Below are 12702 nucleotides of genomic sequence, written 5' to 3' on the forward strand. Positions count from 1 at the left end.
GGTGTTGAAAAAAATGTTTTTATAGTCAGACGGCTTGCTGGCATAGAGTTGGTTGGCCTCGGTCGTTACAGCGGAAGGAGTTAAAGAAGCAAGCAACTCTGCAACTCTGCGCCTTTCCTCTCTCGGAGTTCGTCAAAATGGTGTGTATTCTTCGATGAGTTTGTAGTAATCGTGTTTAATCTAAATGTGCAAATTGCGGAAATAGCGCTAACACGTTCAAAGAGCTTCCAGGCACACATCTTTAGTCATCAGAGTTGTTTGTTTTGACTTGCGTGTAGTATTACTTGCTTATTTTTCAAAGCATGGTGAGCACTTTGGCAGGCGCTCCGGCAGTTCGTTTATTGCCTGCAACGTTGTTTTACAAGCCGGTGTTGACTCGCGTGTAACTTTCTTTACAGGGTCGCGTTAGGACGAAGACCGTCAAGAAGGCGTCGCGCCTGATCATTGAGAAATATTACACGAAGCTCACCCTCGACTTCCACACAAACAAGCGAATCTGCGAGGAGATCGCCCAGATTCCCAGCAAGAAGTTAAAAAACAAGATTGCTGGGTAAGTGTTTTCTTAGAAATCTCGTACATCATGATCTGTTGAAACTGCCCTGCTAAATGACGTGTACTTCTGTTGGGCAGCGTTTGTACCGGTAACAATGCAACAGGTACCGCTGTTCAGTATCGGCAGTACACATGCTCTGTAGTATTTGCGAAGAATCGTTTCACACGTAAACACTAACGCCCAGATAATAGTCTACGCTTTCTTTGCTGCGTGTTTTCAGAGCTACTATTGGTTGGTTAGTTGTAGATTTACTTCAAGGATGTTGGTCAGGTCTGGTCTATTTCAATGAAAGCTTCGAAGTTGTCGAGAGAAAGACTGGATTGAACACGTGTAAATGTTCTCTCAACACTGGTACCGATCGCGCCGCAGGTTTGTGACACATCTTATGAAGCGCATCCAGCGTGGACCAGTGCGCGGCATCTCCATCAAGCTGCAGGAAGAAGAGAGGGAACGGAGGGACAACTATGTGCCCGAGGTATGTCGTTTGCTCTGTCATGTAGTCGCAATCCAGACATTGTGAACCATATTTGGTTAAGAGGCTGCTGACAAAGTTACTTCGTAGGGAGGCATGGTGTGAATGCTTTGCTTGTAAACGACTGTAAGTGAACTGCCTGTGTGGCTTCACTGAGATCTCAATTGCCTACCTTAAGTTGTGTTCAAGCCAATGTTCTGTTGCGTTTGGTCGTAGGAACATTTGACACATCTTTCTAAACTGCTCAGAGTAGCTCTTGGCAATTTCGGCAGAGTCGCTGTGGTTTGGCATCAGTAGCGCAGCTGAAAGTGTGACACCTTATGCTTATTAATTTCCAGTTTGCTTCGGCCTACATTTTGCAAACTATGGCTTGTTCTATACTATGGGGCATTTGTGAAAATCCATGCCAGCTGCCTCCACCATCTTGCATCAAAGTTGACACATTTAAGCTCATAGGGACTGAACATAACAGCTAGAGGATTAATACATGCATCGATTTATTTGCACACCACACTAAGGCATGTTATTGTTTACCACAGGGCTCATACCATTTGCATGTCGCGTGCAACCTGCTTTTGTGAGCTGACACATGGCAACTCTCTATCAACGCTGAAGATTTCTTACACGAGGTTACTTGTGGCTAGAATATGTTGTTTCTGATAATTGTATGCAGTGTTCTTTGTGTGCAGAAAGTCCACTTGCAAGTCTAATCTCTTACATTGTTAATACTCCCAAGGCTGCAGACAGCACTCCCTATGCCATACTGCAAAAGCAGAAAAATAGTTATCTACACTCACTATGTGGAATAGACCTTTTCCTTGCTGCTGCTTTTGTGGTGTGTTTTTTTTTTTCTAGCTCTAGTAAACTATCTTATTCGCAGTAGTGCAAGGCCTCTCTAGCACCAGGATGCATCTTTGTAGCACAAAAACAAAGAACGACACCAGGGAAACAGAAACAAGTGCTGTAAACCAAGGACGTGTAGCACTCGCCTTTATCATTTGCTTGTCGCCTTCTTTCTCTTCGTGCTACCAAGATGCATCATGCAACGCCAAGTAGCACAATCTTTTATATTGTTAATACCAGGGGCGTAGCCAGAAATATTTTTCGGGAGGGGGGGGTTCAACTATACTTCATGCATGTTCGTGCGTGCGTTTGAATGTGTGTATGCATATATACACAAGCAAATCTGAAAATTTTCAGGGGGGGGGGGAGTTGTACCCCCCCCCCCTCACCGGCTATGCCCCTGGTTAACACTGCCATCACCGGCTATGCCCCTGGTTAACACTGCCATGGCTGCAGGCAGCAGTGCTTTTTCATTTGTGATAGGCAGTCGCTGACTCCAGTGGCATTTTTTCTCTAGTTAAGCTTCTACTAATAATCCACTAAAGATTTTAGCCAGAGCATTTAGAGGGCAGAAGTCAAAATGCACCATCACTGCTCTTTTTATAGTTACACTAAACACACGCAAGCGGTGCTCCCACAGCAGCCACTACCGATCGCTGTTGTGCCTGGAGCATGGTGCTCTGAAAGTAGTAGGCAAGTGCATTCCAAGCACTTAGGCAGCCATTCTGCTGCGGTTAATAAACAGCCTTGGACTACAGTGTCTCGTAGACCTGTCTTGTTCCGAGACTGCTAATCTCAATAATTGGTGGACAGGCAACTCCATTACACTGAAACCCTTGTACAAGCACTGCCGTTTTTCTCATTGCACACAGGTTTCTGCCCTGGAGCAGGACGTCATTGAGGTGGACGGTGACACCATGGAGATGATGAAAGCACTGGTGAGTGTGTGGGTTTTATTTGAAAGCTTGCGTCAAGTCTGGCGGGCAGTCGCTGCAGATGTAAGGCAGGAGTGCTGTCACCACCATTTAGAAATAGCAAGTCCTCCAAGGTACAGTGTAGATCCCTTATAACTAGGGCTCCATGTTTTCAGGTAAATAAAAAAAAAATCTGATCAACTCCTGCCGGTAAAATTTTCAACAATTTGGATTTATCTAAGCTGCAATTTAAAAAAGGCATTTTGAAAGCTGGCAATCGTCATTCGAAAGGAGCGCACCTCCATCAGCGGCAGCAACCTCGTAAACTATGCTTGCGTCTATTACAACAAGCTTTAAGGTTGTAATACGAACAAATGTAGGTGTTTTGTATTCAAATATATGTGCTTGTGTGTATATGTTATGTGTTTGCACGTTCAAACCTTCCAGACATCTAAAACACACTTAGTGTGTTCACATGTTTTTGTGTTCAGATATCATTTCTTCTAAGATTTCGGAGTATTGAGAATAATAATATTAATAGGTCCTTTATTTTTCATCAAGAAGATGAGAGAGGCTGAGAGAAAAGGCGGAGAGGCAGCTTGACTAGTTCCTGCTCCCCCGAAAAGTACACCTTTACGAGCTTACAGCAGTGCACATCAACAGCCTTATTAACAGGGTAAATGAACAGGAAGTGAGAAAAAAAAATGAAAGTATGGAAAAACAGGATTATAAGCAACAATGTAATGCATTTTCATTGGAAACAAGATTAATAAGAAGACGTTGTAACAACTTATAATGCAAAATTAAACACCGAATTTTGGAGAACTGGAGATTTATGAGAAATAAACTCCGAAAACACGGAGCCCTAGTTATCACATAAGTCGCCGGAGTCTAGAATTTCCTTACTATAAGTGGTACCGTGCTATACCAAAAAAACCTCAGATAAAGGATGCATGAGTGCAAAAGATGTTGAGCCAGCAGCTTCACGTGTCTGATAATCGATAAGTGCAACCAGGGTGTTTGCCTCCTTTTAAAGGAGTACTGACACGATTTTGAGGTGCCCCAAAAGGGACAGTTTTCGTTTCCATGGTGTGCACTATCAACGCTCTCCAAACACCGGAGCCAGACAACATGTATAAAATATTTTACTTTGATTTTAATGTTTTCGTCACCCAGCATCTGCAAGCCCCACTGCAATGGACATTATCACAAGTCAACACAGTTCACTGGGTTTGCGAAATCTGCGTCCTGCATGCAGCCTAAATCACTGTCAGTCTCTCTGGACAACTATTCACACATTGATGTGAACCACATGTAATTGACAGAAAACTGACAGCTGTTGCTAGTATGTCTAGAGTTGCTGTCTTCCCGTGACGTCAGACTTTTGTGTTGACATGTCACTGCGAAGCCACCCCCTCGGTACTGAAACTGAAATTACTGTTTTAAAGCAGTGGTATTAAATATATATTGAACACATTCCCAAGCACTACGACACTCTTTTTAAGTTTCTCGACACCCGTGCTTTTATTTAGAGTAACAACCCAAAAATATTTAAAATCCGTGTCAGTGCTCGTTTAAGTTTTCAAATGATCAAAGGTTAATTAAAGTCCAAGGACTTGTGCTGCTGACTAAATGAACGCAAGAAAAGCAAAACCTAACAAAAGAAATCGGTATCGCTAAGCAGTAAGCAGTATCTACTAACTTTTCAGGCATCCTTGATTATGCATACTTTGTGAAACTGAACTATACGAAAACAATGTCGAACAGTAACCAGAATTCCAGGCGAAGTGCGGTAAATTCAAGTTCTAGGGTGAGCACGTGCAATGTTGACATCATGGCAACCGTGAAAGGCCATTAGAGTGCTGCACCTGCCATCCACACCTTCACTTTCATTGTCGAAATACAGCCACCACGAAGAGTTTTGTTGAATAGGTAACAAACCGCAACTATGATCGCCTACAGCCGCTACTGGCGAAGCAGCTGGAGCTCATTAGTTAGGTCTGTGTGTTCGCATGCTGTTGCGAGAAGCTTGCCTAAACATAGAGATAGGGCATCGGAAGAGATCTCACTCTCACAATGAAGTACCATATAATTTCGAGCAAACGCCCCCATCCGAGCAAGCACCCCCTCAGATTTCACTGCTAATTTCAAATTCCCACACCCTTCCGGGAAAGTGCCTCTCCCCCCGCTTCGCACCCTGGTCATGCACTACACCTATGCAACACTGGCCTGCATGAATCCCATCTAGTCCTGCTTAGCAGCCCGATCTCAAAGCGGTGCCTGCACCTGAAATTTGTCGTCTAAATTTGGTCTTTTTTCCAACATAATGATCATGCTGTAAACTTGGCGCAAGAAGACATCCATGACGATTTTCAGGGTCCCGCGAGCAATAGCATGGCCTTCGAGATCAGTATTCCAAGATGGTCCCCAGGATGCCTTATTTAGTAGAAGTAGAGCCTCCGATATCGGTGTTTGTTGCCTTGAGCTGTTGCGTTGGCTCATCATCGGATACTTTCATGCCACGTTTCTAGCGGTCGGATCGCGATGGGATTGCATTTCTTGTATTTGTGAGCTGTCGTAGTGCATCGTGTTTGAATGAGAGTGAGAAGTCTTCTGAGGATGTCCACATGCACTTCATTTTTTCGGGTGTGAATACTTTGCTGATGCCATCATGAATTTTGGTGCCGTTTCGGGAAAGTGCCCCCCTCCACTTTGCCGGTAATTTCGACTTGTTGGGGGAGAGCGCTTGTTTAGGATTTTACGGTAGGGGCAGCGTGCAGTGGAAAGGAGATCAGCCATGGAAACTATCTTGCAAAAGCCTGCATACTGGCAGCGAAGGCGAAAGCTCAAGCAACAAAGCCATAATTGTCAAAACAGCACATAAACGGACGAACACAGTGTGACATGTGAGCGCGGCTTTGTGTTATTCCATTGATGCGTTTTGACTATCACGAGCAACCAACTAGACTGCATTACCACCCTTGTGCAGCAAAGCCATACAGCCTTAAAATTTGCAGAACACCACCTAGACTGTGGAATCAAAGTTGTACACGTGTTGTCTGCACTTTACGACAAAGCAAATATTTATTTTCCTTACAGCAGACTGGGTAGGCTAACAACGGTAACATGCACTCAATGCGAAAGTGGGTCACAGTCGACAAGCGGTTGGAGCCACGCTGGTGTGAACGCTTGCAGCACACTGCTGGCATGAACTTTTCTTTTTTCTCCCTCAGCTACTCATTCATTATCCCCTCATCAGAGCTCCTCTATTGTCAAGCGCGCTCACTACCTCGCTTGACGGCAGAATTTTCCAGCAACCGAGTCTTTCATCTCTGAGTACTGCGGTGTGCATATACGTGTTGGTGGAAGTGTAAACAGGAGTCAGAAAAGACCACGTCACCGGTCCTGTATTATAAGTGGTTACGTCATGAGTGGTCTCTACTGTAATATTTGCCAGAGTTGGCTTGGCTCTTGGCACAAACCTTTGAACAGAGTAGAAAGCCCTGCAGCTTTCTACAAAAAAAAAATGGCTCAGGGATTATACTTTGTTTCGAAGTGAGTTAACTCTTTCGTTACGGCATAAAATTGACCAATTTACAGTGCTTCCAGAAAAAAAATTTTTTCTCTTGAACAACTAAACGCATTTAACATTACAATACATGAAATTGTAGCTTATTGATGAGGCTTTTTATATAAAAAATAGAAATGCTGTCAGGTTTACAATTATTGAGATTTTATTTGTAAAATAAACAAAATAAACGCAATGAAAGGTATAAACAGACAGAAATAAGCGAATGTACTCGGCTACAAAATTATTTTCGTCATTCTGAAATATAGAAAATGTTGCTGGTCCCCTTAGCTGTGCTTTCCATAGATACCAATTCTGTACACCACGTTGTGCATTTTTCGGGACCCGCCAATCTAGGAGCGGTGACGGCTGTGCCATTCGGCAAAGCAGTCGCGTGAGGGCAGGAAGCAAAGCGATACGTTGCAAGTGGAGCAGAAGACGTTTGTTCTATTCTGCGCCTTTGTTTTCTCATAGCAAATCTTGCAATTTCTCCTCTTCTTCATTCTTTTCGGTTGGTGCCGAACGGGGTCCAAGGGTGAGAAGGGGGGGGAGAAGGGAGCACGAGCATGTGCGACTTCGTCGTATTCGAAAATCTGTTGAATTAATTCCTCCCTAAAGGCAAGCTGATCGAAGTAAGTGCTTCGAGAAAGTTCGGGCACTGCCGAGTTCTCTTTTCGGTGCTCCTGGAACAGTATAAAACTGTTGACGCATGCAATGTCCACACAGTGAAAGAACAGCGTCTTCCACCAGCGCACGCATTTTCTAAGCACGTTGTATGTGGCAATTATTTGGTCGGATTTGTCCACGCCCAACATTCCACTATTGTACTCATGGACAAGGAGTGGTTTTTTTATGACTCTCAGTGCCCACTGGTCCCCCCTTTTTTCTCTTCGTTTGGCAGGAACATGCTGATTTGCAGTGTGCATGGTGCTCATCAGGTTTACAGCACGCCGGTCTTTCCACTGCATGTATAGGATGTTGCCATCGCGGATCCATCGGACATCTCCACGCTGTGCCTTCTTTTCCCATGAAGAGTCTTTCAACTCAACTGGGAAACATCGGCGGTCTTTGCGAGTTGTCCCGCATGCAAGAGTCTTGCGTTCGAGGAGGTGTTCGAAAAGTCTTTTTGAGGTATAAAAATTGTCCATGAAAATTTTGTATCCTTGGTCCAGGTACACTGTGCAAAGCTTGTTCACCACGTCAAAGGCTAGACCATGTGGTCCGGTGCCTCACGCTTTCCAGTATATACATAAAATTGCAGGGTGTATCCCGTTCTTGAGTCCGCCAGCACCCAGAGTTTATACCCAAATTTTGTCACCTTGTCTCGAATGTATTGCCTAATTCCTGATCGTGCTTTAGATTTAACCATGCGCTCATCAACGGAGAGGTCACGCTGTGGTTGGAACAAGTTTACAGATTCCTGATTGATGTGGCGCAGTAGCCAGGACACCCTCCAAGTCTTGCCATCCGATGCTGCAGCTGCCATGTCTTCTGGATCCCCTACACTCAGGAAAGACAGCAGCGCGAAGAAACGGTCCCTCGGCATTATATTTCGTGGGAGAAGGCCACTGAATATTCCTGATGCTCTCCAGTACAAGTGCAGTCGTGGCACTTCGACAACGCCCATGTAGATAATGATGCCAATCAATCTCAGCATCTCCAGTGGGGTTACTTCTTCCCAGGAGCCGTCACGTCGAGAGTACGTCTGTCGTTCCAGAATATGCATCCACGCATATTTATTTGTGTTGTCACGCAAAGTCTTTACTACTTCTGTAGTGAAGAACAAGAGAAAAAAATCCAGCGCTCTCGAGAATCGACGCGCGTCGCTCCGCAGCGCTGCTCCGACATAGGCACCGGGTTGTCTCGTGGGTGCAAACTTGATCCGGCGCGGTGTATTCGGCAAAATATCCTGGCCGTAGGTTGTTGAGACCCTAAACACAAAAATAAAACCGCAGTCAAATGTGAAGCGGGTTTTTGCATCAATACAGCGCGAAGTCGGAAACGAAACTTACCTGCGAGCACCTGTTGACATCCGAGGCACTTGAGCGGGAACATCTTCATCAGAGCTGAAATCTGACGATCCCACATCGTTACTGGATCCATCACTACTGCTTGGATCATCAAAATCAGCAGTGGAAGCGGCCGAAGTGCTTGCAACAGGAGTCGGCTGCCGCGGCGCGCGACGCGGACGGGACGCCATTCTCGCCAAGCACGCGCGACCTTCGGTTTAAAGTTCCACTTTCAGCGGCGCGCCCGCAGGCAAGAAAAAAAAACAAAAACACGGAACTGAAAGAGTAGTTCTCACTAAGCATGCCAGATGGCGTTAGTTGTCTGTAGCGCGCCGGTTTTAAATTTTGCGGGAGATTCAAAGTCATCGGAACTCCGTGTCCGATGGCCTATGCGCCGTACTGAAAGAGTTAAACTGAAATAATTTTTTTTTAATTTTCATTGCAGCTAACTAACAGTACCTTTTACATTTACATGTTCCCTCAATTGTCATAGGCTAAAAGTGCATTTGATGTGCTGGAATTATTCTCTTTGGACAACTGCGTTGCTTAATCACTGATGATGTGCATACCATAGCACATCATCGCTGATTAAGCAACGAGTTGTGTACACAGGCGACCGGTAACAGTGCAGTGCCGAAGTGGCTAGCAAAGCCAGCCAACATCGAAAAATAGTTAAAAATTAAAATTTGGTATATTTCAAGCACTTACTGATCATGAGTCTTGTACATTTTCATACTGGCATAATGTCAAAGCAATTTGATACCCTCGCATTACCCCGCATCACCCCAAGGAATGTAGGCCATTTATGCATTGCTGCTTTGTCTTTCTATGCAGGACATGGCTGGCATCTCTGGCCTTCAGACGACACCTCTGGGACCTTTCCGTGGTGGACAGCGCAACTGAGCTCTTTCCGAGAATAAATATGTAAAAACTAGCGGAGTTGTCTTGCAGTTAAAAATGTGGAGATATTTCAACATGAATCCTGCTTCACTTTTTGTTGTAAAAAGGCCAATTGCAAGAAAACATAAGACCACACAAAAGGTGTAGTTTCAGATAGTGCTGTATAGAGCAGTCTCCGTGCGAAGCTTTACGTTATAGGTAAAGCTTCGTACCACTTCGCAGAGAGTGGATGCATCACAATACATTTGAAAAAGTACATTTTTGTGCTAAAACTGGAAAAATGCCACCGCTCGGAGAAATGACATGGAACACAGTACTTTAAAGGGCCCCTAACCAGGCTTGGGTATTGCAAATGAAAAAGTGCAACGTGCAGATCGGTCAGCGGCAATCGCACCTGTATGGCACGAAAACTGTTGCAATATAAAACAGCAGGCCATGCACTTTCCCTTCTGATGAAGACTTGCTTTGAGAGAGTGTCTACATAGCAGATGCTTCTCTGAATGCGATCACGGCCCATAAATTCTGTTCCTCATTCAACGCAGTGTCTGTACCACGAAGCAAATTGGAAGGAGGAGAAGAAAAGGCAGCGGGGTTCATCATCTGAACATTAAGCACTCCCTCGCATCCAATAGTTGCTAGTGGTCTGTACTTTGGGAGCATATACTTGTACTACAATGCGGTTAAAGAAGCAAAAAACTCCCGCAGAACCTCCTCTGGGAGTTTTCTGAGTAATGCGTAAATAGATGCTATTGTAATCACTTGATGTTTTGTCATATGATGCTGTGTCAAGTAATTAGTGTGCTTGTTCCTTATGACATCCGGTATCACGTGCTTATATTTCGTGCACTTGCTGTGCATTGCAGCCTTCCCTGGAACATTGTTGCCAGGCAGTGTTGGCACTCGATCTCATTTTTTTCTAGCATTTGTCGATTTCTGGAATAAACCGACACAAGGCATACCCTTCAAACAATGGAACGCATTGCGTATACGTGGCATGTTTGGCATTGATTGTGCAATATTCTTGATGGGTACAGTGTTGACTTTACACACCGTCCTACAGACTGTTTTCATTCTAGTCTCGGAAGTACTATTTCAATGTCCTCTTGGAAAGTGCTCTTCGTTGGCTTTTCTGAGCTGAGGACAGAACACCCCTGAAAGACACTCGGCTACCATCCACTTGTCCACATGGTCCGCAACCGTAATTTGTAATCCACGTGGATTATGGAAAAACCGGGATCAATGCTTCCAATAAACCTACAGAGAGAATCGGGCTTCTCATCATTACCAATGACTTCAACATTGATTTATCAAGACCCAGCAACGCCTGGTCCTTATAATGTGTGAAAGATGTCTTGGATGTGGACAGGGCATCAAAAGACATCGCTGCCACATCCAGGGCAGGAGGCATCATAGATCATCTCATCGTAAGAGGCATCCGGGATTTCCACCAGCTCTACTATACCTCACACATCACTGCACTTAGACCCCTCGTAGCCGCAATCACGAATGGATCCAATTAAGAAGTCCGGTCCAGCTGCTGGGGCTCGCTTATCACGGTGATGATGACCTTGTTGAAGAACTGTCAAGAACTCCTTCCACACATGCATATGGATTCGTGAAACGTGCATGCGTTCGTCATAACGGACAAGTATAAGCATAAGAACTGCAACTGTGACTAACGTACGTGCAGTGCGGGTGCCACTCGGCTGTGTATATATCCAGGGAAACTTTCCTGAATGAAGCTTAGTTGCGAGTAATTTCTGTCCTGCGCATCTGTGTTCCTTCTTTGTCTTGTTAGGATTCGCGCTATCCAGTATTGAAGAATAAGCACTACATATCAGCTTACTGCGTCTGGTGTTGGTAACACCCATGTTGCTGTTGACATCGTTACGGAACTGTAAACAACTGGTTATATAATACATATGCGACTCTTCAACATACGAGTGTGCGTATACCACTTCAACATTTCACTAGCGTCATTCCGTAACGTTACACTCAATTTGAAAAATTACGCCGCAGTCACCATGCCGCGCATGCTTCGCATAACATCGATTCCCACGGTACGTGGGATCTGCCAAACTTTTTTTTTTTTAATGAAAGTCATCTTTTAGTGGTCTGCACAGTGCTAGCGCACTTCAAATTGCGCGCCTGGAAAGGCCTCTTGATGTAGCATTTGCCTTGCCCAACCTTGCCCGCCTTTGCTGCTCGGCAGCCGCCTCTGTGGTTTCTGATCTGAAGGGCGCATTACACAACATGACATGGACATTGCAATTTGTCGAACTTTGCGTTAGAGCGACTTTCATGAGTGTGCAAGGCACACCCAACAGTACACGATAACAAAAACTACCACTGATGTGCGAGCGGAGCCAGCGGAATGCAGTCTGTGAAAACAGAACTTTTGCACAACCCATGCCGTTCTCTACTGTAACGTCAAATCCTTTTTTTTTTCGTGAATCAAACAAAAACGCACTAGCAGCATTTTATTACATCTTGCAATGCTCGGAACGTTCTTTTTCATCATAAGTAGCTCGACTAATAGTGATAATTTGTACTCTGGACTCTTGACGTCATTGGGCTCGTTCCAAAATGTCCCACTGGTGGCACATATGGTGTCCTACATTTACCTTAATTTCTTGATTACTAGAGCACTGCTATTGATAATATTGACGTTTTAGACGTTCTCACACATTGGCCTTTCACTCTGACATAAATTTTTATTTTCCTTTAGTGTCCCTTTAATATGAGAGCATTAAAGAGCCAGTGTCAAAGAACTTTTAGCATCAGCGACGTTGTTCGAAAACAAAAAATCACAATGGATGCAAAGAATAAAAATCAAGAATAACAGCCTGAATGGAGCCCAGGCATTCTGCATGGTAATTGGGTGTTCTACCAGAGAGCCACGCCAGTAATTGGAACTGCGTCGGTAGAAAACCCTAGCCGGGCGTGATGTAAGTTGAGGAGTCGCGTTAACAGAATATTGCGTGGCAGTAGCGTAGAATTTCACCATGTGTTGCACCATGTGAATTCCACAAGTGGGTGGTTTGAAGGCCTACCCACTACACAGCGCTTAGCCTTAATTAACATCATCAGCGACATCATCAACAAAGCGTGCAGCTGTGTGTATTGTCTTGCAGATGAGTAGTGGGTAGTTTGCAAAATGATGAATTATGGTGTAGTGGGCACTTCACAACTATAGTTGCAGTAGGCAGCATAGGAGAGTTTACAACAGCCAATATCACGCATGCCACCCTTTTGCTCAGCACCAGTAAGCAGTGTCAGTGTAGATGCTTGGTAATGACTCCTAACAGCTGCACATAACAACATCCACCAAAAGATGCACAGTGATCAAGCAGTGATCATGCAAATGCAGTTTCAATATAAAAACGATTTAATGCCACGTCATCTGAATAAAATTCTTATGCATTTACCCATGCATAGTCCAC

The 12702-nt window shown here is 44.6% G+C and overlaps 1 protein-coding gene across 2 annotated transcripts; it reads left to right on the forward strand.

The window, feature by feature from the left end:
- The first annotated feature begins 14 nt into the window (after positions 1-14).
- LOC119388143 (40S ribosomal protein S17) lies at positions 15-9291 on the forward strand. 2 transcript variants are annotated; one of them, XM_037655791.2, is made up of 5 exons: positions 15-140; positions 399-550; positions 923-1028; positions 2741-2806; positions 9194-9291. In XM_037655791.2, the coding sequence occupies exons 1-5, from the start codon at positions 138-140 to the stop codon at positions 9260-9262; spliced, it is 396 nt and encodes a 131-aa protein (XP_037511719.1). In that variant the 5' UTR covers positions 15-137; the 3' UTR covers positions 9263-9291. The 2 variants fall into 2 exon arrangements, with proteins under 2 accessions (XP_037511719.1, XP_037511720.1); XM_037655792.2 differs by having other exon boundaries at positions 128-305.
- The last annotated feature ends 3411 nt before the right edge of the window (positions 9292-12702 follow it).

The sequence above is a fragment of the Rhipicephalus sanguineus genome, chromosome 3 (assembly GCF_013339695.2).
Source record: "Rhipicephalus sanguineus isolate Rsan-2018 chromosome 3, BIME_Rsan_1.4, whole genome shotgun sequence".
Lineage (NCBI taxonomy): Eukaryota > Metazoa > Arthropoda > Arachnida > Ixodida > Ixodidae > Rhipicephalus > Rhipicephalus sanguineus.